At 33.9% G+C, this 27,727-nt stretch overlaps 1 protein-coding gene across 5 annotated transcripts in view; it reads left to right on the forward strand.

The window, feature by feature from the left end:
• Positions 1-27,727, forward strand: part of LOC141395016 (hexosaminidase D-like) — a 362,818-nt gene that overhangs the window by 166,404 nt on the left and 168,687 nt on the right. The window contains exon 1 of one of the 5 annotated variants that reach the window (XM_073970384.1): positions 3,170-3,480. The exons of 3 other annotated variants lie outside the window; for them this stretch is intronic. Coding sequence is in view for 1 of the 2 variants with exons in the window: in XM_073970365.1 (XP_073826466.1) it covers positions 4,015-4,017 (3 nt within the window). In the remaining variant the exon portion in view is untranslated. Of the gene's footprint in view, positions 1-3,169; positions 4,018-27,727 lie in introns of those variants that run through there. One more of the 5 variants, XM_073970365.1, reaches the window with a different exon arrangement.

Below are 27,727 nucleotides of genomic sequence, written 5' to 3' on the forward strand. Positions count from 1 at the left end.
AACTGATGGAGGTTTGCTGCTGACATACACAGATGATTTCCTGTTAGCAATAGGTGGTCGATTTGGACATACCGTGAAGAGACGGTTTAATATCTACATGGAAACACTCCAAGAAGATTTCGCCAAATAGGGTATTCCTCAATGTTGGAAAATGCGCGTCAGTGGTATTCAAGGGCCAACCAAACTCCACTGCATACCGAAGGCTATTCTCTACGCTAGGAGAACTATCGTCCGAAGTTAAATTGCTAACTTACAAGCAAGTAATCCAACCCAATATACATTTAATCCTTTAATATTACAAATTCCTTTGAGTATTATTTTGGCACATTTCTACGAATGTCATTACGTGGAACAGGTGTTATTTGTCCAATGAGAAAAAAACAAATAATCTTTAAATTCCAATTTTGTTTGCTTTCATTATTTTTCTTTCGTCTACAAGGGTCAACAAAAATCCAAAGAAAACATCAGCAACAGCATCCATTTTACAGAGATTTTTCATTACCAATGGCAGGCACTTCAGCACGTGACGAACGAGTGCAACAATCCACAGGCAAAAGGAAAATGACAGCCAGCATACATACACAACCATTCACACGAAGGACATACATGTGAATGTTTGTCTATGTATGCTGCTAGTGCAGGGAGACAAGCAAAAAAACTAAAAAATCTCAAGAAGGACAACAAGAAACGTTCTTAGAATTGGCAAATCCTTCATATTTGTATTGTTCACATGCCTGGACAGAACTTAAGGGTCTTGGGTAAAAAAGCGACAAATAGAAGAAGTCTTCTAGCCATCATTCACACACTCAAACGTACACCCACAAAAATATACATTCATCTAACCATTCATCCATCCAGCAACACCATAAGATTGAAGACATACTTCACACGACATGCTCGACTTGATGTCTTTCATAACGACCCAGCAGCTAGCAGTAGACAGCTTGGCATGTAACAAAGCTTTTTTGTTTTTATTGTTGCTGTTGTTCTTCTTGTCCTTCAATGCCACTGCATTGCAGAGGACACAGCACCATAACAATGGTTCGATTGTGTTACGCAGAACTTCAACAGAGTCTCTATGGAATTGATTCATTCAAAAAAGAAATCCCTAGACAAGTTTGTTGTTGGCTGTCCCCTCTTGAAACATTTCTGAATAGTGAAAGTTAGATAAGCTCGAATGTTGTTGTATGACAATGAAGTTGTATCGAACCTGTTGAGTGGGGTTGTATTGGTTGGAGGAGACAGTCAAACATTGTAGATAATAAAGTTTGAAGGTTTGATATTACAAACCTACATTAGTAGGTACATTTTTAAAAAATTTAAGTTTATTGTCATTCTTGGGTCCACCAAAAAAAATCTTTAAAAAAATAAATGTTAAATTCCACCTTCATTGTCCCAAACTGTTTAAAAATTCTATGTAAAAATTCCACATTTGTTGTCCTTTTTAGGTCCACCAAACAATCTTTGAAAATTTCACATTTCTTGTCCTTCTTGGGTCCACTTAAAAAACTGTAACAAAAAACCACGTTTATTGTCCTTTTTAGGTCCACCAAACAATCTTTAAAAAAAACTTAAACAAAAAAAACTCAACAAAACAAAAACAAAAATCCACGCCTAGTGTACTTCTTGGCTGCAGCAAAAAATCTTTAAATAATCCACGCTTAGTGTACTTCTTGGCTGCAGCAAAAAATCTTTAAAAAATCCACGCTTAGTGTACTTCTTGGCTGCAGCAAAAAATCTTTAAAAAATCCACGCTTAGTGTACTTCTTGGCTGCAGCAAAAAATCTTTAAAAAATCCACGCTTAGTGTACTTCTTGGCTGCAGCAAAAAATCTTTAAAAAATCCACGCTTAGTGCACTTCTCGGCTGCAGCAAAAAATCTTTAAAAAATCCACGCTTAGTGCACTTCTTGGCTGCAGCAAAAAATCTTTAAAAAATCCACGCTTAGTGTACTTCTTGGCTGCAGCAAAACATCTTTAAAAAATCCACGCTTAATGTACTTCTTGGCTGCAGCAAAAAATCTTTAAAAAATCCACGATTAGTGTACTTCTTGGCTGCAGCAAAAAAATCTTTAAAAAAATCCACGCTTAGTGTACTTCTTGGCTGCAGCAAAAAATCTTTAAAAAATCCACGCTTAGTGTACTTCTTGGCTGCAGCAAAACATCTTTAAAAAATCCACGCTTAATGTAGTTCTTGGCTGCAGCAAAAAATCTTTAAAAAATCCACGCTTAGTGTACTTCTTGACTGCAGCAAAAAATCTTTAAAAAATCCACGCCTAGTGTACTTCTTGACTGCAGCAAAAAATCTTTAAAAAATCCACCCTTACTGTACTTCTTGACTGCAGCAAAAAATCTTTAAAAAATCCACGCTTAGTGTACTTCTTGGCTGCAGCTAAAAATCTTTAAAAAATCCACGCTTTGTGTACTTCTTGACTGCAGCTAAAAATCTTTAAAAAATCCACGCTTAGTGTACTTCTTGGCTGCAGCAAAAAATCTTTAAAAAATCCACGCTTAGTGTCCTTCTTGGTTTCAGCTAAAATTTTTTAAAAAAATCCACGTTTATTGTCCTTATTAGGTCCATGACAAAATCTTTAAAAAATCCATGTTTATTGCCCTTCTTGGGTTCATCAAAAAATCTTTAAAAAATCCACGCTTATTATCCGTCTAGGTTGCACATAAAAATCGTTAAAAAAAATCCTCGTTTATTGTCCTTTTTAGTTACACCTAAAAATCTTTAAAAGTTCTACATTTGTTGCCCTTCTTGTACCTAACTAAAAGTCATTGAAAAAATCAAATGTATTGTCCTTCTTGGGTCCACCTAAACTCTTTAAAAATATCCACGTTTACTGTCCTTTTTGGTTGCACCTAAAAATCTTTATATATTCCACATATGTTGTCCTTCTTGGGTCCACCTAAAAATATTAAGAATTCCACATTTGTTTTTCGGTTCAGCTAAAAATCCTTAAAAAGTCCACATTTGTTGTCCTACTGGAGTCCAAAAAAAAAATCTCTAAAAAAATCTTCCTTATGTTGCCCACTGTTTCCTTCAACCCGCGTAACATGTTTGAGTTGCATGGCCAACATCCTTGACAAGGAGTTGTTGCTAGCAAACCGTCCCCTCCCTCACCTGGCAGAGCAAACATCAACAAACGATGGAACATCATTCGGGCCACAACGACTCACATTTCAGTTCAGTTGTTAGTTACCTTCTGTCCGTGGAAGCTGTGAGTATCGTGTGACGTGTCGTATCTTCCGCTGCTCGTCATTGTGCGTTCGGTAAACAAATCCAAAATAAAAAATAAGCTGCTCTACTAGGAATGGAGTACAAGAATAATATTTTGTGATTTAATTTTGTTGTTGAAAAAAAGGAGGCAGGATTTGTTTGGTTATCCTCAGTAGTGACGGCGGAAAATAAAGCTACTACTCCCGAGTTGCAAACTGACAAGTGTTAAAGGTCTGCTGTTGAAAGAAGAAGACCAAATGTGAGTTTGTGAATTTATGTGTGTATGTGTTGGTCTTTGTTTACTACGTCTACGTCCTCAGCATTAAAGTGTGTGTTAAAATGCGTTTGGTTCCCGGGCGTTTCTGGGCACTGGGACAACTATAAATGCTTTGTGCATGTGTGTACAACAACAACAACCACTTAATGGCCAAGTTAAAATCTGTTCTTTCCTTTGTATCCCCATGTTAGTGGAATAAATAATTACTTATCGTTGTTGTTTTTGTCCTGGTTGCCTTGTGAATAATTAAAAAAAATTGCGCGCAATTTCTTTTGTGAATTTGTCGGTGGTACACCTAGAAATTCGTTAATAACCCAAATACAACGCTACCAGCATCCGAAACTAACGTGTTAATAAGCATCAGGGTTTCATCTTTGTCGTCGTCAGAGACTTAAGAATCCAAGTAGCTGTTTTGGTGAAATTACCACCATCAACATCACCGTCACCATCACTTGCCGTCGTTTTGTCGTCAGTTACTGTCACTGCTGCTGTTAAGTCGTGGAAAACAAACATTTAATGGTAATTAAGAACCTCTCTCTGTCAACAAAAAACCTGAGAACGGCTTTTGGGCCACCACAGCCATAGCTGAAGAACAATAAAAAGTTTTTCATTTTTTGCCTATTTCTCTTTAAGTTTTATTGCTGCTGCTGTTGTTGATTATAATTTTCTTCTAGGGGAAAAATAAAAAATACAACTTTGCTAAACTGCCTAGAATTGTTTTAAAATGCTTTTCACAACAAAACGGATTGGAAAAAGAACAAAGGAAAAGGAACTCAAAACTAAAACGGTTTTTTGTTTTGTCCAGAATGAAGGTCATATTGAGGTCTAGGCATTGTTTTTCGGTAGATTGGGCGGAATAATAATAAAATATGGGCTGGACATATGTGGGAGGATTTTTTATTTGTAAAACAAAATTGTTGGTCTGTTGAAGATTCATTGATATTTTAACATTGGAAAATTGGTAATTGGCCATTGGGAGTTAGAACTACTTGGCGTAGATGATATAGAATTCTTAAAAGCGATACATAAACGCATTGATATATCAGCGTTCATTGTCCTTCTGGGTGGCAGATAACATTTTTTTTTAAATCCAATTTAAAAAATTCTTCTTGATTGCAGTTAAAAATCTAAAAATCCATGTTTATTGTCCTACCTGGTTGCAGGTAAAATCGTTAAAAAAAAATCCACAATTATTGCCCTTTCTTGGTTGCAGCTAAAAAATCTTAAAAAAAATCCACTTTTTGTGGTCCTTCTTGGTTGCAGCTAAAAATCTTTAAAAAATCGGCATTTATTTTCCTCTTTATGCTCAGATAAAAATCTTAAAAAATCCAAATTGTTGTCCTGTTTTGGTCCAGCTAAATTTGTTTAAAATATTAACGTTAACTGTTCTGTTCTTTACGGTTGCATCTAAAAATCTTTAAAAAAAACTACGTTTATTGTCCTCCTTGGTTGCAGCTAAAAATCTTTAAAAGTCGACATTTATTGTCCTCTTTATGCTCAGTTAAAAATGTTTAAAAAATCCACATTTATTGTCCTCTCCAGCTAAAAATATTAAAAATATTCCCGTTTATTGTCCTTCTTGGTTACAGTTAAAAATCTTTAAAAAATCCACGTTTATTAATTCTCATTCGAGTTGGGCTGTTATGACCTAAGTGGTACATTGAAAAATTAGGAATCCACCGAAGTCCCACATATTCAAGCATTTCGCTACGTTTCACGGTTGGTCAAGCTGGATCATCAGGCATATTAGAATGCTATTTTAGTGGGTAGACGAAGGCTAAGCTTGGAAACTAGCATTTATAGCACAAATCATTTGAAAATGGTATATTCGAATTAGTTATTTATTTATGTTAATTATTTAATTCCAAACCTTTCTATAGTTTGATTTGACTGATTTCAACGCTTTATTACAAATACTATGGCAGTTTTTTCCACTTTTATTTGAATTTGTCCTCCTGTATCAGAAGATTTGATCATCGATATTTGTCATTGGAAGCTTTGACAAGTTGATAGTGGCTTAGAACGCTAAGACGCCGGAAACCGTGTCACTTGGTTGTCGGAGACCCAGGTTCAAATACAAGCCTGGCTCATGCTGAAATAATTTTTTGTTTTGTCTTATTAAGGCGAAGGTTATTTTATGGTGATATCCACGTTAATTGTTCTTCTTAGTTGAAGCTGAAAATCCTTAAAAAATAAACGTTAACTGTGGTTGCATCTAAAAGTCTTTAAAAAATCCACGTTTTGTTGCCTTCTTGGTTGCAGCAAAAAAATCTTTAAAATATCCACATTCGTTGTCCTCTTTAGGTCCGGAAAAAATCTTAAAAAATCCTTCTTTGGTCCAGCTAAAAATCTTTAAAAAATCCACGCTTAGTGTGCTTCTTTGGTCCAACTAAAAATCTTTAAAAAATCCACGCTTAGTGTGCTTCTTTGGTCCAACTAAAAATCTTTAAAAAATCCACGCTTAGTGTGCTTCTTTGGTCCAGCTAAAAAACTTTAAAAAATCCACGCTTAGCGTGATTCTTTGGACCAGCTAAAAATCTTTAAAAAATCCACGATTAGTGTGTTTCTTTGGTTCAGTTGGAAATCTTTAAAAAATCCACGATTAGTGTGCTTCTTTGGTCCAGTTGGAAATCTTTAAAAAATCCACGATTAGTGTGCTTCTTTGGTCCAGCTAAAAATCTTTAAAAAATCCACGCTTAGTGTGCTTCTTTGGTCCAGCTAAAAAACTTTAAAAAATCCACGCTTAGCGTGCTTCTTTGGACCAGCTAAAAATCTTTAAAAAATCCACGATTAGTGTGCTTCTTTGGTTCAGTTGGAAATCTTTAAAAAATCCACGATTAGTGTGCTTCTTTGGTCCAGTTGGAAATCTTTAAAAAATCCACGATTAGTGTGCTTCTTTGGTCCAGTTGGAAATCTTTAAAAAATCCACGATTAGTGTGCTTCTTTGGTTCAGTTGGAAATCTTTAAAAAATCCACGATTAGTGTGCTTCTTTGGTCCAGCTAAAAATCTTTAAAAAATCCACGCTTAGTGTGCTTCTTTGGTCCAGCTAAAAATCGATTAGTGTGCTTCTTTGGTCCAGTTGGAAATCTTTAAAAAAATCCACGATTAGTGTGCTTCTTTGGTCCAGCTAAAAATCTTTAAAAAATCCACGCTTAGTGTGCTTCTTTGGTCCAGATAAAAATCTTTAAAAAATCCACGCTTAGTGTGCTTCTTTGGTCCAGCTAAAAAACTTTAAAAAATCCACGCTTAGCGTGCTTCTTTGGACCAGCTAAAAATCCACGATTAGTGTGCTTCTTTGGTCCAGTTGGAAATCTTTAAAAAATCCGCGATTAGTGTGCTTCTTTGGTCCAGCTAGAAATCTTTAAAAAATCCACGCTTAGTGTTCTTCTTTGGTTTAGCTAAAAATCTTTAAAAAATCCACGCTTAGTGTGCTTCTTTGGTCCAGCTAAAAAACTTTAAAAAATCCACGCTTAGCGTGCTTCTTTGGACCAGCTAAAAATCTTTAAAAAATCTTTGGTCCAGTTGGAAATCTTTAAAAAATCCACGATTAGTGTGCTTCTTTGGTCCAGTTGGAAATCTTTAAAAAATCCACGATTAGTGTGCTTCTTTGGTCCAGTTGGAAATCTTTAAAAAATCCACGATTAGTGTGCTTCTTTGGTCCAGTTGGAAATCTTTAAAAAATCCACGATTAGTGTGCTTCTTTGGTCCAGTTGGAAATCTTTAAAAAATCCACGATTAGTGTGCTTCTTTGGTCCAGTTAAAAATCTTTAAAAAATCCACGCTTAGTGTGCTTCTTTGGTCCAGCTAAAAATCTTTAAAAAATCCACGCTTAGTGTGCTTCTTTGGTCCAGCTAAAAAACTTTAAAAAATCCACGCTTAGCGTGCTTCTTTGGACCAGCTAAACATCTTTAAAAAATCCACGATTAGTGTGCTTCTTTGGTCCAGTTGGAAATCTTTAAAAAATCCGCGATTAGTGTGCTTCTTTGGTCCAGCTAGAAATCTTTAAAAAATCCACGCTTAGTGTTCTTCTTTGGTTTAGCTAGAAATCTTTAAAAAAATCCACGCTTAGTGTGCTTCTTTGGTCCAGCTAAAAATCTTTAAAAAATCACGCTTACTGTGCTTCTTTGGTCCAGCTAAAAATGTTTAAAAAATCCACGCTTAGTGTGTTTCTTTGGTCCAACTAAACATCTTTAAAAAATCCACGCTTAGTGTGCTTCTTTGGTCCAGCTAAAAATCTTTAAAAAATCCACGCTTAGTGTGCTTCTTTGGTCCAGCTAAAAATCTTTAAAAAATCCACGCTTAGTGTGCTTCTTTGGTCCAGCTAAAAAACTTTAAAAAATCCACGATTAGTGTGCTTCTTTGGTCCAGCTGGAAATCTTTAAAAATCCACGCTTAGTGTGCTTCTTTGGTCCAGCTAGAAATCTTTAAAAAATCCACGCTTAGTGTTCTTCTTTGGTTTAGCTAGAAATCTTTAAAAAAATCCACGCTTAGTGTGCTTCTTTGGTCCAGCTAGAAATCTTTAAAAAATCCACGCTTAGTGTTCTTCTTTGGTTTAGCTAGAAATCTTTAAAAAAATCCACGCTTAGTGTGCTTCTTTGGTCCAGCTAGAAATCTTTAAAAAATCCACGCTTAGTGTTCTTCTTTGGTTTAGCTAAAAATCTTTAAAAAAAATCATGTTTCGTAGCCTCTTTAGGTCCAGCTAAAAATCTTTAAAAGAAATAATTTTTCGTAGCCTCTTTAGGTCCAGCTAAAAATCTTTAAAAAAAATAATTTTTCGTAGCCTCTTTAGGTCCACCTAAAAATCTTTATGAAAATAATTTTTTGTAGCCTCTTTAGGTCCAGCTAAAAATCTTTAAAAAATAATTTTTCGTAGCCTCTTTAGGTCCACCTAAAAATTTTTAAAAAAATAATTTTTCGTAGCCTCTTTAGGTCCAGCTAAAAATCTTAAAAAAAATAATTTTTCGTAGCCTCTTTAGGTCCAGCTAAAAATCTTAAAAAAAAAAATAATTTTTCGTAGCCCCTTTAGGTCCAGCTAAAAATCTTTAAAAAATTCGTGTTTCGTAGCATCTTTAGGTCCACCTAAAGATCTTTAAAAAAAATAAATTTTTCGTAATCTCTTTAGGTCCAGCTAAAAATCTTTAAAAAAAATTTTTGTAGCCTCTTTAGGTCCAGCTAAAAATCTTTAAAAAAATCATGTTTCGTAGCCTCTTTAGTTCTAGCTAAAAATCAAAAAATCCTTAAAATCTTTAAAAAAATAGTTTTTCGTAGCCTTCTGGGCTGCTGCTAAAAATCTCTAAAAAAATTCACGTTTTATGGCCTTCTTGTTGCAGCTAAAAAATCTTCAAAAAATCCACATTCGTTGTTCTTTTTAGGTCCAGCTAAAAATCTTTAAAAATCCTTCTTTGGTACAGCTAAAATCTTTAAAAAATCCACGCTTAATGTTCTTCTTTGGTTCAGCTAAAAATCTTTAAAAAATCGTGCGTTTCGTGTCCTCCTTAGGTCCAGCTAAAAATCTTTAAAAAAAATCATTTTTCGTAGGTCCAGCCTTCTTGGTTGCTGCTAAACATCTAAAAAAAACATATTTAAAAAATCCACGCTGATTGTTCTCTTTGGATGGTTCTAAAAATCTACGTCCATGTACACTTTGAATGGTCCTAAAAATCTTTAAAAATTTCACTCTTATTCTCCTCTTTGAATGGTCCTAAAATCTTTAAAAATACACTTTTATTGACCTCTTTAGGAGCAGCTAAAACTATTTAAAAAATTCACATTTAATGTCCTCTTTAGGTACAGCTAAAATCTTGAAGAAATCCACGTTTAGTGTTCTCTTTAGGTCCAGCTAAAAATCATTAAAAATTTCACATTTATTGTCCTCTTTAGGTCCGGCTAAATTTTTTTTAAGAATTCCACATTTTTTTCCTTTTTTGATGCAGCTAAAAATCTTTAAAAAAATCAACGTTTATTGCACTTCTTGGGTTGCTGCTGAAAGTCTTTAAAAATCAACGTTTATTGCCTTTTTTAGGTCCAGCTATAAATGTTAAAGAATCCAAATTTATTGCATTCTTTAGTTCCAGATAAAAATCTTTAAACAATCCACATTTATTGTCCCCTTTAGGTTCAGCTAGAAATCTTTAAAAATTCACATTAATTGCCCTCTTTAGGTACAACTAAAATCTTTAAGAAATTTACGTTTATTGTCATCTTAAGGTCCAGCCCAGAAACTTTAAAAAATCCGCATTTATTGTCCCCTTTAGGTGCAGGTAAAAATTTTTAAAAAGTCTACTTTTATTTTCCTTCTTAGTTAAAGCTTAAAATCTTTAAAAATCCACATTTATTGTATATCTTAGGTCCAGCTTGTCCTTATTTAAAAAATCCAAGTTTTGTGGCCTTCTTGATAATGTAGCCTCAACAGGACATAGTGACGTACACATTATGCCAATATTTATATTAGAGAAACTTTGTTCTGTTTCAATTTTTGGCTATGCTCATGTTTTTTTTCTACTATGCAGGTACATAGTTGTCCAATTCAAGCCCTTTTCCATACTTTTGTATTATTTTCTTCATTTTACAGTTTGTTTTATTTATATTTTTAATTAAAAATTATATTCCGAAAAAATAACAAGCAAACGGAAATTAAAAATACAGAGACCTACAAACAGACAGTCAGACAGACTGAAAAACGCTGCCAACCAGCTAGTCATACACAGAAAGTGACAGAACGAAACTAATTACAAACACAAACAGAAATTCATTTCCACATGAAGACTCAATAACTACTCAGAAACGGAGGAAAAAATCTCAGAAAAAACTGTAATAGAGAATAGAGGAGGGCTGGTGATAATTACAAATCAAAAAAGTTAATTAAAGTTATTTGGAAAAATTTGCAGAACATTTCCATGATTAATTTGCAAATATACCGAGAGACAAAAAAAACACTACAAAAAAAAAATAAATAAATAACTTAGAAGGGATATGAGGTAGAGCAGTTAGAGTGGATTTTTCAACTATCACACAGCAATAAGCGTGGATTTAAAAAAATATATTTTTTCAACCATCCTCAGACCAATAAGCGTGGATTTAAATAAAAATATTTTTTCAACCATCTTCAGAGCAATAAGCGTGGATTTAAATAAAAATATTTTTTTAACCATCCTCAGACCAATAAGCGTGGATTTAAATAAAAATATTTTTTCAACCATCTTCAGAGCAATAAGCGTGGATTTAAATAAAAATATTTTTTCAACCATCCACAGAGCAATAAGCGTGGATTTAAATAAAAATATTTTTTCAACCATCCACAGAGCAATAAGCGTGGATTAAAAAATATTTTTTCAGCCATCCTTAGAACAATAAGCGTCGATTTCAAAAAAATATTTTTCAACCATCCTCAGAACAATAAGGGTGGATTTAAAAATAAATATTTTTTCAACAATATTCAAAGCAATATGCGTGGAGTTTAAAACATATTTTTTCAACCATCTTCAGAGCAATAAGCATGGATTTAAAAAAATAGTTTTTCAACCATTGTAAGCTCTATAAATCAACCAATAGCTATAGAGCGTATAAGTGTTGTCGTTACTTATTCGCAACCTTATACAAGAGTCAGATATTAGAACGGATATTGTTAATAGATTCTTGACTTGTCTTCTTAACAGCAAAAGCCTTATAAGATAACTTTTTTGAATACCTTTGCTTTGTTCCTAGAAAATGTCTTTAAACTACAACGACTACAAGTAACATTTACAAGGCACGCAATGTAAACACTCAACAAATGTAAACAACAATAAGCTTAGAATAAAAAGCGAATGAAAGAGGAAACAAACAAACACACTTACAATTTCAAGGTATTTCAAATGACCGTTGCTGGTATTCTTTGTTTACACCAAGCAGGTTTCTAGTCTCCGTCAGCCAGGCAAACAGACAGGAAGGCATCTGTTCAACAACGTTATTCTGACCTTCGTTATGTCCTTTTTCGCTTCCATGCTCGTGGTTCGTTATTTTATTATTTCAATTTAATTATATTACTTTTAATATTTACAATACCTTTCCTGATGCTACTCATGCTCCCGATGTTGTTGTTTGTCTGTCTATCTTTCGGATGGTTGGAACGACTGCTGTTGAGCTTGATGTCTGTCTGCTCCTGCCAGGACACATGTGTTTATTCTTGGGTATTTTGTTAAATGGGGATGCTATTTTTGGGAAGAAAATTAAACTTTTCGAAATTGTACATTTATAAAAGATGAACATCTTAAGAAGGAGTGAGGATAAAAAAGAGTAATTTTTAAACAGGACAAACTTAAGTTCGAAATGTTACACATGTTGGATGAAAAAATATTGTTTAAAAGTCCACGCTTATTGGCCTGATGTTGGATGAAAAAATATTGTTTAAAAGTCCACGCTTATTGGCCTGATGTTGGATGAAAAAATATTGTTTAAAAGTCCACGCTTATTGGCCTGATGTTGGATGAAAAAATATTGTTTAAAAGTCCACGCTTATTGGCCTGATGTTGGATGAAAAAATATTGTTTAAAAGTCCACGCTTATTGGCCTGATGTTGGATGAAAAAATATTGTTTAAAAGTCCACGCTTATTGGCCAGATGTTGGATGAAAAAATATTGTTTAAAAGTCCACGCTTATTGGCCTGATGTTGGATGAAAAAATATTGTTTAAAAGTCCACGCTTATTGGCCTGATGTTGGATGAAAAAATATTGTTTAAAAGTCCACGCTTATTGGCCTGATGTTGGATGAAAAAATATTGTTTAAAAGTCCACGCTTATTGGCCTGATGTTGGATGAAAAAATATTGTTTAAAAGTCCACGCTTATTGGCCTGATGTTGGATGAAAAAATATTGTTTAAAAGTCCACGCTTATTGGCCTGATGTTGGATGAAAAAATATTGTTTAAAAGTCCACGCTTATTGGCCTGATGTTGGATGAAAAAATATTGTTTAAAAGTCCACGCTTATTGGCCTGATGTTGGATGAAAAAATATTGTTTAAAAGTCCACGCTTATTGGCCTGATGTTGGATGAAAAAATATTGTTTAAAAGTCCACGCTTATTGGCCTGATGTTGGATGAAAAAATATTGTTTAAAAGTCCACGCTTATTGGCCTGATGTTGGATGAAAAAATATTGTTTAAAAGTCCACGCTTATTGGCCTGATGTTGGATGAAAAAATATTGTTTAAAAGTCCACGCTTATTGGCCTGATGTTGGATGAAAAAATATTGTTTAAAAGTCCACGCTTATTGGCCTGATGTTGGATGAAAAAATATTGTTTAAAAGTCCACGCTTATTGGCCTGATGTTGGATGAAAAAATATTGTTTAAAAGTCCACGCTTATTGGCCTGATGTTGGATGAAAAAATATTGTTTAAAAGTCCACGCTTATTGGCCTGATGTTGGATGAAAAAATATTGTTTAAAAGTCCACGCTTATTGGCCTGATGTTGGATGAAAAAATATTGTTTAAAAGTCCACGCTTATTGGCCTGATGTTGGATGAAAAAATATTGTTTAAAAGTCCACGCTTATTGGCCTGATGTTGGATGAAAAAATATTGTTTAAAAGTCCACGCTTATTGGCCTGATGTTGGATGAAAAAATATTGTTTAAAAGTCCACGCTTATTGGCCTGATGTTGGATGAAAAAATATTGTTTAAAAGTCCACGCTTATTGGCCTGATGTTGGATGAAAAAATATTGTTTAAAAGTCCACGCTTATTGGCCTGATGTTGGATGAAAAAATATTGTTTAAAAGTCCACGCTTATTGGCCTGATGTTGGATGAAAAAATATTGTTTAAAAGTCCACGCTTATTGGCCTGATGTTGGATGAAAAAATATTGTTTAAAAGTCCACGCTTATTGGCCTGATGTTGGATGAAAAAATATTGTTTAAAAGTCCACGCTTATTGGCCTGATGTTGGATGAAAAAATATTGTTTAAAAGTCCACGCTTATTGGCCTGATGTTGGATGAAAAAATATTGTTTAAAAGTCCACGCTTATTGGCCTGATGTTGGATGAAAAAATATTGTTTAAAAGTCCACGCTTATTGGCCTGATGTTGGATGAAAAAATATTGTTTAAAAGTCCACGCTTATTGGCCTGATGTTGGATGAAAAAATATTGTTTAAAAGTCCACGCTTATTGGCCTGATGTTGGATGAAAAAATATTGTTTAAAAGTCCACGCTTATTGGCCTGATGTTGGATGAAAAAATATTGTTTAAAAGTCCACGCTTATTGGCCTGATGTTGGATGAAAAAATATTGTTTAAAAGTCCACGCTTATTGGCCTGATGTTGGATGAAAAAATATTGTTTAAAAGTCCACGCTTATTGGCCTGATGTTGGATGAAAAAATATTGTTTAAAAGTCCACGCTTATTGGCCTGATGTTGGATGAAAAAATATTGTTTAAAAGTCCACGCTTATTGGCCTGATGTTGGATGAAAAAATATTGTTTAAAAGTCCACGCTTATTGGCCTGATGTTGGATGAAAAAATATTGTTTAAAAGTCCACGCTTATTGGCCTGATGTTGGATGAAAAAATATTGTTTAAAAGTCCACGCTTATTGGCCTGATGTTGGATGAAAAAATATTGTTTAAAAGTCCACGCTTATTGGCCTGATGTTGGATGAAAAAATATTGTTTAAAAGTCCACGCTTATTGGCCTGATGTTGGATGAAAAAATATTGTTTAAAAGTCCACGCTTATTGGCCTGATGTTGGATGAAAAAATATTGTTTAAAAGTCCACGCTTATTGGCCTGATGTTGGATGAAAAAATATTGTTTAAAAGTCCACGCTTATTGGCCTGATGTTGGATGAAAAAATATTGTTTAAAAGTCCACGCTTATTGGCCTGATGTTGGATGAAAAAATATTGTTTAAAAGTCCACGCTTATTGGCCTGATGTTGGATGAAAAAATATTGTTTAAAAGTCCACGCTTATTGGCCTGATGTTGGATGAAAAAATATTGTTTAAAAGTCCACGCTTATTGGCCTGATGTTGGATGAAAAAATATTGTTTAAAAGTCCACGCTTATTGGCCTGATGTTGGATGAAAAAATATTGTTTAAAAGTCCACGCTTATTGGCCTGATGTTGGATGAAAAAATATTGTTTAAAAGTCCACGCTTATTGGCCTGATGTTGGATGAAAAAATATTGTTTAAAAGTCCACGCTTATTGGCCTGATGTTGGATGAAAAAATATTGTTTAAAAGTCCACGCTTATTGGCCTGATGTTGGATGAAAAAATATTGTTTAAAAGTCCACGCTTATTGGCCTGATGTTGGATGAAAAAATATTGTTTAAAAGTCCACGCTTATTGGCCTGATGTTGGATGAAAAAATATTGTTTAAAAGTCCACGCTTATTGGCCTGATGTTGGATGAAAAAATATTGTTTAAAAGTCCACGCTTATTGGCCTGATGTTGGATGAAAAAATATTGTTTAAAAGTCCACGCTTATTGGCCTGATGTTGGATGAAAAAATATTGTTTAAAAGTCCACGCTTATTGGCCTGATGTTGGATGAAAAAATATTGTTTAAAAGTCCACGCTTATTGGCCTGATGTTGGATGAAAAAATATTGTTTAAAAGTCCACGCTTATTGGCCTGATGTTGGATGAAAAAATATTGTTTAAAAGTCCACGCTTATTGGCCTGATGTTGGATGAAAAAATATTGTTTAAAAGTCCACGCTTATTGGCCTGATGTTGGATGAAAAAATATTGTTTAAAAGTCCACGCTTATTGGCCTGATGTTGGATGAAAAAATATTGTTTAAAAGTCCACGCTTATTGGCCTGATGTTGGATGAAAAAATATTGTTTAAAAGTCCACGCTTATTGGCCTGATGTTGGATGAAAAAATATTGTTTAAAAGTCCACGCTTATTGGCCTGATGTTGGATGAAAAAATATTGTTTAAAAGTCCACGCTTATTGGCCTGATGTTGGATGAAAAAATATTGTTTAAAAGTCCACGCTTATTGGCCTGATGTTGGATGAAAAAATATTGTTTAAAAGTCCACGCTTATTGGCCTGATGTTGGATGAAAAAATATTGTTTAAAAGTCCACGCTTATTGGCCTGATGTTGGATGAAAAAATATTGTTTAAAAGTCCACGCTTATTGGCCTGATGTTGGATGAAAAAATATTGTTTAAAAGTCCACGCTTATTGGCCTGATGTTGGATGAAAAAATATTGTTTAAAAGTCCACGCTTATTGGCCTGATGTTGGATGAAAAAATATTGTTTAAAAGTCCACGCTTATTGGCCTGATGTTGGATGAAAAAATATTGTTTAAAAGTCCACGCTTATTGGCCTGATGTTGGATGAAAAAATATTGTTTAAAAGTCCACGCTTATTGGCCTGATGTTGGATGAAAAAATATTGTTTAAAAGTCCACGCTTATTGGCCTGATGTTGGATGAAAAAATATTGTTTAAAAGTCCACGCTTATTGGCCTGATGTTGGATGAAAAAATATTGTTTAAAAGTCCACGCTTATTGGCCTGATGTTGGATGAAAAAATATTGTTTAAAAGTCCACGCTTATTGGCCTGATGTTGGATGAAAAAATATTGTTTAAAAGTCCACGCTTATTGGCCTGATGTTGGATGAAAAAATATTGTTTAAAAGTCCACGCTTATTGGCCTGATGTTGGATGAAAAAATATTGTTTAAAAGTCCACGCTTATTGGCCTGATGTTGGATAAAAAATATTGTTTAAACGTCCACGCTTATTGGCCTGATGTTGGATAAAAAATATTGTTTAAAAGTCCACGCTTATTGGCCTGATATTGGATGAAAAAAGGTTGTTTAAAAGTCCACGCTTATTGGCCTGATGTTGGATAAAAAATATTGTTTAAAAGTCCACGCTTATTGGCCTGATGTTGGATGAAAAAAGGTTGTTTAAAAGTCCACGCTTATTGGCCTGATGTTGGATGAAAAAAGGTTGTTTAAAAGTCCACGCTTATTGGCCTGATGTTGGATAAAAAATATTGTTTAAAAGTCCACGCTTATTGGCCTGATATTGGATAACAAATATTGTTTAAAAGTCCACGCTTATTGGCCTGATGTTGGATGAAAAAAGGTTGTTTAAAAGTCCACGCTTATTGGCCTGATGTTGGATAAAAAATATTGTTTAAAAGTCCACGCTTATTGGCCTGATATTGGATAACAAATATTGTTTAAAAGTCCACGCTTATTGGCCTGATGTTGGATAAAAAATATTGTTTAAAAGTCCACGCTTATTGGCCTGATATTGGATAACAAATATTGTTTAAAAGTCCACGCTTATTGGCCTGATGTTGGATGAAAAAAGGTTGTTTAAAAGTCCACGCTTATTGGCCTGATGTTGGATAAAAAATATTGTTTAAAAGTCCACGCTTATTGGCCTGATGTTGGATGAAAACATATTGTTTAAAAGTCCACGCTTATTGGCCTGATGTTGGATGAAAAAAGGTTGTTTAAAAGTCCACGCTTACTGGCCTGATGTTGGATAAAAAATATTGTTTAAAAGTCCACGCTTATTGGCCTGATATTGGATAACAAATATTGTTTAAAAGTCCACGCTTATTGGCCTGATGTTGGATGAAAAATATTGTTTAAAAGTCCACGCTTATTGGCCTGATGTTGGATGAAAACATATTGTTTAAAAGTCCACGCTTATTGGCCTGATGTTGGATGAAAAAAGGTTGCTTAAAAGTCCACGCTTATTGGCCTGATGTTGGATAAAAATATTGTTTAAAAGTCCACGCTTATTGCCCTGATGTTGGATGAAAAAAGATTGTTTAAAAGTCAACGCTTACTGGCCTGATGTTGGATGAAAAAAGGTTGTTTAAAAGTCCACGCTTATTGGCCTGATGTTGGATGAAAAAAGGTTGTTTAAAAGTCCACGCTTATTGGCCTGATGTTGGATGAAAACATATTGTTTAAAAGTCCACGCTTATTGGCCTGATGTTGGATGAAAAAAGGTTGTTTAAAAGTCCACGCTTATTGACCAGATGTTGGATGAAAAAAGGTTGTTTAAAAGTCCACGCTTATTGGCCTGATGTTGGATAAAAAATATTGTTTAAAAGTCCACGCTTACTGGCCTGATGTTGGATGAAAAAAGGTTGTTTAAAAGTCCACGCTTACTGGCCTGATGTTGGATGAAAAAAGGTTGTTTAAAAGTCCACGCTTATTGGCCTGATGTTGGATGAAAAAAGGTTGTTTAAAAGTCCACGCTTATTGGCCTGATGTTGGATGAAAACATATTGTTTAAAAGTCCACGCTTATTGGCCTGATGTTGGATGAAAAAAGGTTGTTTAAAAGTCCACGCTTATTGGCCTGATGTTGGATAAAAAATATTGTTTAAAAGTCCACGCTTATATGCCTGATATTGGATAACAAATATTGTTTAAAAGTCCACGCTTATTGGCCTGATGTTGGATGAAAAAAGGTTGTTTAAAAGTCCACGCTTATTGGCCTGATGTTGGATGAAAACATATTGTTTAAAAGTCCACGCTTATTGGCCTGATGTTGGATGAAAAAAGGTTGTTTAAAAGTCCACGCTTATTGGCCTGATGTTGGATGAAAACATATTGTTTAAAAGTCCACGCTTATTGGCCTGATGTTGGATGAAAAAAGGTTGTTTAAAAGTCCACGCTTATTGGCCTGATGTTGGATGAAAAAATATTGTTTAAAAGTCCACGCTTATTGGCCTGATGTTGGATGAAAAAATATTGTTTAAAAGTCCACGCTTATTGGCCTGATGTTGGATGAAAAAATATTGTTTAAAAGTCCACGCTTATTGGCCTGATGTTGGATAAAAAATATTGTTTAAACGTCCACGCTTATTGGCCTGATGTTGGATAAAAAATATTGTTTAAAAGTCCACGCTTATTGGCCTGATATTGGATGAAAAAAGGTTGTTTAAAAGTCCACGCTTATTGGCCTGATGTTGGATAAAAAATATTGTTTAAAAGTCCACGCTTATTGGCCTGATGTTGGATGAAAAAAGGTTGTTTAAAAGTCCACGCTTATTGGCCTGATGTTGGATGAAAAAAGGTTGTTTAAAAGTCCACGCTTATTGGCCTGATGTTGGATAAAAAATATTGTTTAAAAGTCCACGCTTATTGGCCTGATATTGGATAACAAATATTGTTTAAAAGTCCACGCTTATTGGCCTGATGTTGGATGAAAAAAGGTTGTTTAAAAGTCCACGCTTATTGGCCTGATGTTGGATAAAAAATATTGTTTAAAAGTCCACGCTTATTGGCCTGATATTGGATAACAAATATTGTTTAAAAGTCCACGCTTATTGGCCTGATGTTGGATAAAAAATATTGTTTAAAAGTCCACGCTTATTGGCCTGATATTGGATAACAAATATTGTTTAAAAGTCCACGCTTATTGGCCTGATGTTGGATGAAAAAAGGTTGTTTAAAAGTCCACGCTTATTGGCCTGATGTTGGATAAAAAATATTGTTTAAAAGTCCACGCTTATTGGCCTGATGTTGGATGAAAACATATTGTTTAAAAGTCCACGCTTATTGGCCTGATGTTGGATGAAAAAAGGTTGTTTAAAAGTCCACGCTTACTGGCCTGATGTTGGATAAAAAATATTGTTTAAAAGTCCACGCTTATTGGCCTGATATTGGATAACAAATATTGTTTAAAAGTCCACGCTTATTGGCCTGATGTTGGATGAAAAATATTGTTTAAAAGTCCACGCTTATTGGCCTGATGTTGGATGAAAACATATTGTTTAAAAGTCCACGCTTATTGGCCTGATGTTGGATGAAAAAAGGTTGCTTAAAAGTCCACGCTTATTGGCCTGATGTTGGATAAAAATATTGTTTAAAAGTCCACGCTTATTGCCCTGATGTTGGATGAAAAAAGATTGTTTAAAAGTCAACGCTTACTGGCCTGATGTTGGATGAAAAAAGGTTGTTTAAAAGTCCACGCTTATTGGCCTGATGTTGGATGAAAAAAGGTTGTTTAAAAGTCCACGCTTATTGGCCTGATGTTGGATGAAAACATATTGTTTAAAAGTCCACGCTTATTGGCCTGATGTTGGATGAAAAAAGGTTGTTTAAAAGTCCACGCTTATTGACCAGATGTTGGATGAAAAAAGGTTGTTTAAAAGTCCACGCTTATTGGCCTGATGTTGGATAAAAAATATTGTTTAAAAGTCCACGCTTACTGGCCTGATGTTGGATGAAAAAAGGTTGTTTAAAAGTCCACGCTTACTGGCCTGATGTTGGATGAAAAAAGGTTGTTTAAAAGTCCACGCTTATTGGCCTGATGTTGGATGAAAAAAGGTTGTTTAAAAGTCCACGCTTATTGGCCTGATGTTGGATGAAAACATATTGTTTAAAAGTCCACGCTTATTGGCCTGATGTTGGATGAAAAAAGGTTGTTTAAAAGTCCACGCTTATTGGCCTGATGTTGGATAAAAAATATTGTTTAAAAGTCCACGCTTATATGCCTGATATTGGATAACAAATATTGTTTAAAAGTCCACGCTTATTGGCCTGATGTTGGATGAAAAAAGGTTGTTTAAAAGTCCACGCTTATTGGCCTGATGTTGGATGAAAACATATTGTTTAAAAGTCCACGCTTATTGGCCTGATGTTGGATGAAAAAAGGTTGTTTAAAAGTCCACGCTTATTGGCCTGATGTTGGATGAAAACATATTGTTTAAAAGTCCACGCTTATTGGCCTGATGTTGGATGAAAAAAGGTTGTTTAAAAGTCCACGCTTATTGGCCTGATGTTGGATGAAAAAAGGTTGTTTAAAAGTCCACGCTTATTGGCCTGATGTTGGATGAAAAAAGGTTGTTTAAAAGTCCACGCTTATTGGCCTGATGTTGGATAAAAAATATTGTTTAAAAGTCCACGCTTACTGGCCTGATGTTGGATGAAAAAAGGTTGTTTAAAAGTCCACGCTTATTGGCCTGATGTTGGATGAAAACATATTGTTTAAAAGTCCACGCTTACTGGCCTGATGTTGGATGAAAAAAGGTTGTTTAAAAGTCCACGCTTATTGGCCTGATGTTGGATGAAAACATATTGTTTAAAAGTCCACGCTTATTGGACTGATGTTGGATGAAAAAAGGTTGTTTAAAAGTCCACGCTTACTGGCCTGATGTTGGATGAAAAAAGGTTGTTTAAAAGTCCACGCTTATTGGCCTGATGTTGGATGAAAAAAGGTTGTTTAAAAGTCCACGCTTATTGGCCTGATGTTGGATGAAAAAAGGTTGTTTAAAAGTCCACGCTTATTGGCCTGATGTTGGATGAAAAAAGGTTGTTTAAAAGTCCACGCTTATTGGCCTGATGTTGGATGAAAAAAGGTTGTTTAAAAGTCCACGCTTATTGGCCTGATGTTGGATGAAAAAAGGTTGTTTAAAAGTCCACGCTTATTGGCCTGATGTTGGATAAAAAATATTGTTTAAAAGTCCACGCTTACTGGCCTGATGTTGGATGAAAAAAGGTTGTTTAAAAGTCCACGCTTATTGGCCTGATGTTGGATGAAAACATATTGTTTAAAAGTCCACGCTTACTGGCCTGATGTTGGATGAAAAAAGGTTGTTTAAAAGTCCACGCTTACTGGCCTGATGTTGGATGAAAAAAGGTTGTTTAAAAGTCCACGCTTATTGGCCTGATGTTGGATGAAAACATATTGTTTAAAAGTCCACGCTTACTGGCCTGATGTTGGATGAAAAAAGGTTGTTTAAAAGTCCACGCTTATTGGCCTGATGTTGGATGAAAACATATTGTTTAAAAGTCCACGCTTATTGGCCTGATGTTGGATGAAAAAAGGTTGTTTAAAAGTCCACGCTTATTGGCCTGATGTTGGATGAAAAAAGGTTGTTTAAAAGTCCACGCTTATTGGCCTGATGTTGGATAAAAAATATTGTTTAAAAGTCCACGCTTATTGGCCTGATGTTGGATAAAAAATATTGTTTAAAAGTCCACGCTTACTGGCCTGATGTTGGATGAAAAAAGGTTGTTTAAAACTCCACGCTTATTGGCCTGATGTTGGATGAAAACATATTGTTTAAAAGTCCACGCTTACTGGCCTGATGTTGGATGAAAAAAGGTTGTTTAAAAGTCCACGCTTATTGGCCTGATGTTGGATGAAAAAAGGTTGTTTAAAAGTCCACGCTTATTGGCCTGATGTTGGATGAAAACATATTGTTTAAAAGTCCACGCTTATTGGCCTGATGTTGGATGAAAAAAGGTTGTTTAAAAGTCCACGCTTATTGGCCTGATGTTGGATAAAAAATATTGTTTAAAAGTCCACGCTTATTGGCCTGATATTGGATAACAAATATTGTTTAAAAGTCCACGCTTATTGGCCTGATGTTGGATGAAAAAAGGTTGTTTAAAAGTCCACGCTTATTGGCCTGATGTTGGATAAAAAATATTGTTTAAAAGTCCACGCTTATTGGCCTGATATTGGATAACAAATATTGTTTAAAAGTCCACGCTTATTGGCCTGATGTTGGATGAAAAATATTGTTTAAAAGTCCACGCTTATTGGCCTGATGTTGGATGAAAAAAATATTGTTAAAAAGTCCACGCTTATTAACCTGATGGTGGATGAATAAAAAAATTGGTTAAAAATCCACGCTATTGGCTTATTGAAAAAAAGCCCTGTTCGCCACTGATTAATATTTCAAAGGAATAATAATATTATTTCTTTTGTTAACAAATGTATTTCTATGACAACCTCTTGTGGCGTATACGTTACGACAAAACTTATACGCTCTGTGATATTTTCTTTCAATTTCCTTCCTCCTCCCAATAAACATGTCAAAGTAACTCAATAATCTCTAACACATCACAAGCTTTTTTCCCCTTGAACAATGGAAAAAATACATCCGTATTTACGAATATGGGATTGGGAAAACAGTTATTGACAAATCATAAATAGTTAAGTCTTTTATTTTCTCGCCCCGGAAAATGGGGTCAGTATGGAACAACTATGCAACAACTACAGAAGCTCTAGAAAGTTCAAAAACAATCTCGCTCTGTCAAGCAAACTTCAAGTTCAAGTAGTTGTTTGAGTGCAGAAATGGTTTGTCCACAAGCGTAGAAATAAAGCCCAGGGGAGGAGTAAGGGGAAAACGTTGAATGCAGACCAAACAATTGTTATATTTTCTTGTCTTTCCCATTAAGTTTTAGGCATAATAATGTATTTTTTCTCTCCGTTTTTTCCGATTAGTCAAGTTCATAAAAAACACTCATGTCATCTTCTTATGAGGGAGTGATGGTGGTGTTGTGAAGCCTGCTTATGACGAGTTTCATATACAGTTGTGCTACTTAGCTATTTACTGTGTGGAGAAATACTTGCAGCGGCATATGGTTGTTGTTGAACTTTAACCGGGTGGACGAAGGACGCATAGTTTGGGCGCCAACAATTGAAACCGGCAATAAGGTTCTTATGAGCAATTTATAGCCACTGAACACTGCAGCCCACAAAACAAGGAAGAAACCAGAAAAAATAGCAAAAACGAACGAAATGAAACGAAACAAATTCTCAAGGGCTGCACACACACGCGTTCACGTCGTCTTCATCGGCATCGTCACAACTGAAGGTAGCTAGAGGAAGAATACACTCATGGCAAACAACAAGGCTACGCACTCACGTCTATTAACACTCCCTCCCATCTTTCTCTTTCGCATCTCCATATGTTAACTCTCTCTGTGTTTGTCACTTAGTATTAGGGGGCCAATATTTTGCAAACAAACCAAGCAGTCATTTCAAACAACTTGAAACACAGAAAGCAGAGCAGAGCTCAGTTGAAGGAAGAAACTGTTACAAATGTTCAAATAAACCAAAGCTATACAGTACTCTTTTACCCATCATTACATTCGAGTGTGTCAGAGTGTATCCACAAGGTTTTCATATAAACGTTCACATGTGTTATTAGCAATATGTGATGCTGGTTTCTAGTTTCGTTTTTGTTTTTCTTCTATTACACAGGACAATTCTATGACATCAACTTGATATCCGTTTAATCCCTTTAGTGAATAATGTCAGAGTTGTGTAGCTGCCTTTTTTCTGTAACCAGAAATCGATACAAAATTTACAAGCTGACAACAACGTTTAGGATCATTACCAAAGGCGTGAGACAACGCCGATGGGCAAAAAATACGTTAGAGAAGTAACCACAAGGACGAAATAAAATGCATTTATTTCCAATAAAACGAAAACTTGGCCTACAGAATTAATGGCTTATTTTTGTATGAATATTTTTTGGGCGTGAATTTTTTTATGATTATTTTTTAGGCGTGGATTTTTTAAGAATATTTTTTAGGCGTGGATTTTTTTAAGAATATTTTTAGGCGTGGATTTTTTTAAGAATATTTTTTAGGCGTGGATTTTTTTAAGAATATTTTTAGGCGTGGATTTTTTTAAGAATATTTTTTAGGCGTGGATTTTTTTAAGAATATTTTTTAGGCGTGGATTTTTTAAGAATATTTTTTAGGCGTGGATTTTTTAAGAATATTTTTTTAGGCGTGGATTTTTTAAGAATATTTTTTAGGCGTGGATTTTTTAAGAATATTTTTTAGGCGTGGATTTTTTAAGAATATTTTTTAGGCGTGGATTTTTTAAGAATATTTTTTAGGCGTGGATTTTTTAAGAATATTTTTTAGGCGTGGATTTTTTAAGAATATTTTTTAGGCGTGGATTTTTTAAGAATATTTTTTTAGGCGTGGATTTTTTAAGAATATTTTTTAGGCGTGGATTTTTTAAGAATATTTTTTAGGCGTGGATTTTTTAAGAATATTTTTTAGGCGTGGATTTTTTAAGAATATTTTTTAGGCGTGGATTTTTTAAGAATATTTTTTAGGCGTGGATTTTTTAAGAATATTTTTTAGGCGTGGATTTTTTAAGAATATTTTTTAGGCGTGGATTTTTTAAGAATATTTTTTAGGCGTGGATTTTTTAAGAATATTTTTTAGGCGTGGATTTTTTAAGAATATTTTTTAGGCGTGGATTTTTTAAGAATATTTTTTAGGCGTGGATTTTTTAAGAATATTTTTTAGGCGTGGATTTTTTAAGAATATTTTTTAGGCGTGGATTTTTTAAGAATATTTTTTAGGCGTGGATTTTTTAAGAATATTTTTTAGGCGTGGATTTTTTAAGAATATTTTTTAGGCGTGGATTTTTTAAGAATATTTTTTAGGCGTGGATTTTTTAAGAATATTTTTTTAGGCGTGGATTTTTTAAGAATATTTTTTAGGCGTGGATTTTTTAAGAATATTTTTTAGGCGTGGATTTTTTAAGAATATTTTTTAGGCGTGGATTTTTTAAGAATATTTTTTAGGCGTGGATTTTTTAAGAATATTTTTTAGGCGTGGATTTTTTAAGAATATTTTTTAGGCGTGGATTTTTTAAGAATATTTTTTAGGCGTGGATTTTTTAAGAATATTTTTTAGGCGTGGATTTTTTAAGAATATTTTTTAGGCGTGGATTTTTTAAGAATATTTTTTAGGCGTGGATTTTTTAAGAATATTTTTTAGGCGTGGATTTTTTAAGAATATTTTTTAGGCGTGGATTTTTTAACAATATTTTTAGGCGTGGATTTTTTAAGAATATTTTTTTAGACGTGGATTTTCTAACAATATTTTTAGGCGTGGATTTTTTAAGAATATTTTTTAGGCGTGGATTTTTTAAGAATATTTTTTAGGCGTGGATTTTTTAAGAATATTTTTTAGGCGTGGATTTTTTAAGAATATTTTTTGGGCGTGGATTTTTTAAGAACATTTTTTAGGCGTGGATTTTTAAGAATATTTTTTAGGCGTGGATTTTTTAAGAATATTTTTTAGGCGTGCGTTTTTTAAGAATATTTTTTAGGCGTGGATTTTTTAAGAATATTTTTTAGGCGTGGATTTTTTAAGAATATTTTTTGGGCGTGGATTTTTTAAGAACATTTTTTAGGCGTGGATTTTTAAGAATATTTTTTAGGCGTGGATTTTTTAAGAATATTTTTAGGCGTGCGTTTTTTAAGAATATTTTTTAGGCGTGGATTTTTTAAGAATATTTTTTAGGCGTGGATTTTTTAAGAATATTTTTTAGGCGTGGATTTTTTAAGAACATTTTTTAGGCGTGGATTTTTTAAGAATATTTTTTAGGCGTGGATTTTTTAAGAATATTTTTTAGGCGTGGATTTTTTAAGAATATTTTTTAGGCGTGGATTTTTTAAGAATATTTTTTGGGCGTGGATTTTTTAAGAACATTTTTTAGGCGTGGATTTTTAAGAATATTTTTTAGGCGTGGATTTTTTAAGAATATTTTTAGGCGTGCGTTTTTTAAGAATATTTTTTAGGCGTGGATTTTTTAAGAATATTTTTTAGGCGTGGATTTTTTAAGAATATTTTTTAGGCGTGGATTTTTTAAGAACATTTTTTAGGCGTGGATTTTTTAAGAATATTTTTTAGGCGTGGATTTTTTAAGAATATTTTTTAGGCGTGGATTTTTTAAGAATATTTTTTAGGCGTGGATTTTTTAAGAATATTTTTTGGGCGTGGATTTTTTAAGAACATTTTTTAGGCGTGGATTTTTAAGAATATTTTTTAGGCGTGGATTTTTTAAGAATATTTTTAGGCGTGCGTTTTTTAAGAATATTTTTTAGGCGTGGATTTTTTAAGAATATTTTTTAGGCGTGGATTTTTTAAGAATATTTTTTAGGCGTGGATTTTTTAAGAACATTTTTTAGGCGTGGATTTTTTAAGAATATTTTTTAGGCGTGGATTTTTTAAGAATATTTTTTAGGCGTGGATTTTTTAAGAATATTTTTTAGGCGTGGATTTTTTAAGAATATTTTTTAGGCGTGGATTTTTTAAGAATATTTTTTAGGCGTGGATTTTTTAAGAATATTTGGTAGGTGTGGATTGTTTTAAGAATATTTTTTAGGCGTGGTTTTTTAAGAATATTTTTAGGCGTGGTTTTTTAAGAATATTTTTAAGGCCCCGATTTTTTAGGAATATTTTTTAAAACGTGAATTTTTTAAGAATATTTTTAATGGCCCCGATTTTTTAAGAATATTTTTTTTTTACATTTTAAGTAAAATCCTCAAAGTACCGAAAATCGGGAAGTATCGTTATATTGGGACTATGTTGAAAATTGTTGATGCAGATGTGTGGTGACCACTACAGCCTTCGAATGTCAAATTACAGTTAGTTCGGTTAAAAATTGTAGCTAAAATTGCAAAATTACTGAAAATTAGGAGGTACCGTTATATGGGAGCTATATCCGAACATGGACCTATGTTGAAAATTTTTGATGGAGAGGTGTTGTGACCACTAAGAACTTCAAATGTCAAATTACTCCTAGTTCGGTTTAATATTGTAGCTAAAATCATCAAATTACTGAAAATCGGGAGGTACCGTTATATGGGGGCTTTATCAATACATCGACCTTTCTTGACAATTTTTGGTGGAGAGGTGGTGTGACCACTAGGAATTTCAAATGTCAAATGTTCAAATTATAGATAATTCGGTTAAAACTTGTAGGTAAAATTCTCAAAATACCGAAAATCGGGAGTTACCGTTATATGTGGCTATACCAAAACATGGACCTATGTTCCTAATTTTTTCGAATATAAGTTTTTTGGTCAGTAAGAACCCTAAATATCAAATTATAGCTAAATCGGTCTAGAAATGTAACTTAAAACGTCAAAATACCTGAAATCGGGCGGTAACGTTATATGGGAACCATTCCAAAACATGGACCTATGTCCGCTAGTTTTGTTATATAAGTTTATTGAGACTTAAGAACCCTAAATGTCAATTTATAGCTAAATCGGTCTGAAAATTTAGCTAAAAACGTCAAAATACCGTAAATCGGGGGTACCGTTATATGGGAGCTATACCAAAACGTGGACGTATGTCCACAACTTTTGTTATATAAGTTTATTGACACTTAGGAACCCTAAATGTCAAATTATAGCTACGTCGGTCTGAAAATGTAGCTAAAAACGTCAAAATACCGTAAATCGGAGGGTACCGTTATATGGGGGCTATACCAAAACGTGGAAATATGTCCACAAGTTTTGTTATATACGTTTATTGACACTTAAGAACCCTAAATGTCAAATTATAGCTAAATCGGTCTGAAAATGTAGCTAAAAACGGCAAAATACCGTAAATCGGGGGGTACCGTTATATGGGGGCTATACCAAAACGTGGACCGATATAGCCCATCATCGAACTTGACCTGCCTGCAAACAAAAGATGCAATTTCCCA

The sequence above is a fragment of the Musca autumnalis genome, unplaced genomic scaffold (assembly GCF_047663935.1).
Source record: "Musca autumnalis isolate F117 unplaced genomic scaffold, ASM4766393v1 scaffold_1, whole genome shotgun sequence".
NCBI classification, from domain to species: Eukaryota; Metazoa; Arthropoda; class Insecta; order Diptera; family Muscidae; genus Musca; species Musca autumnalis.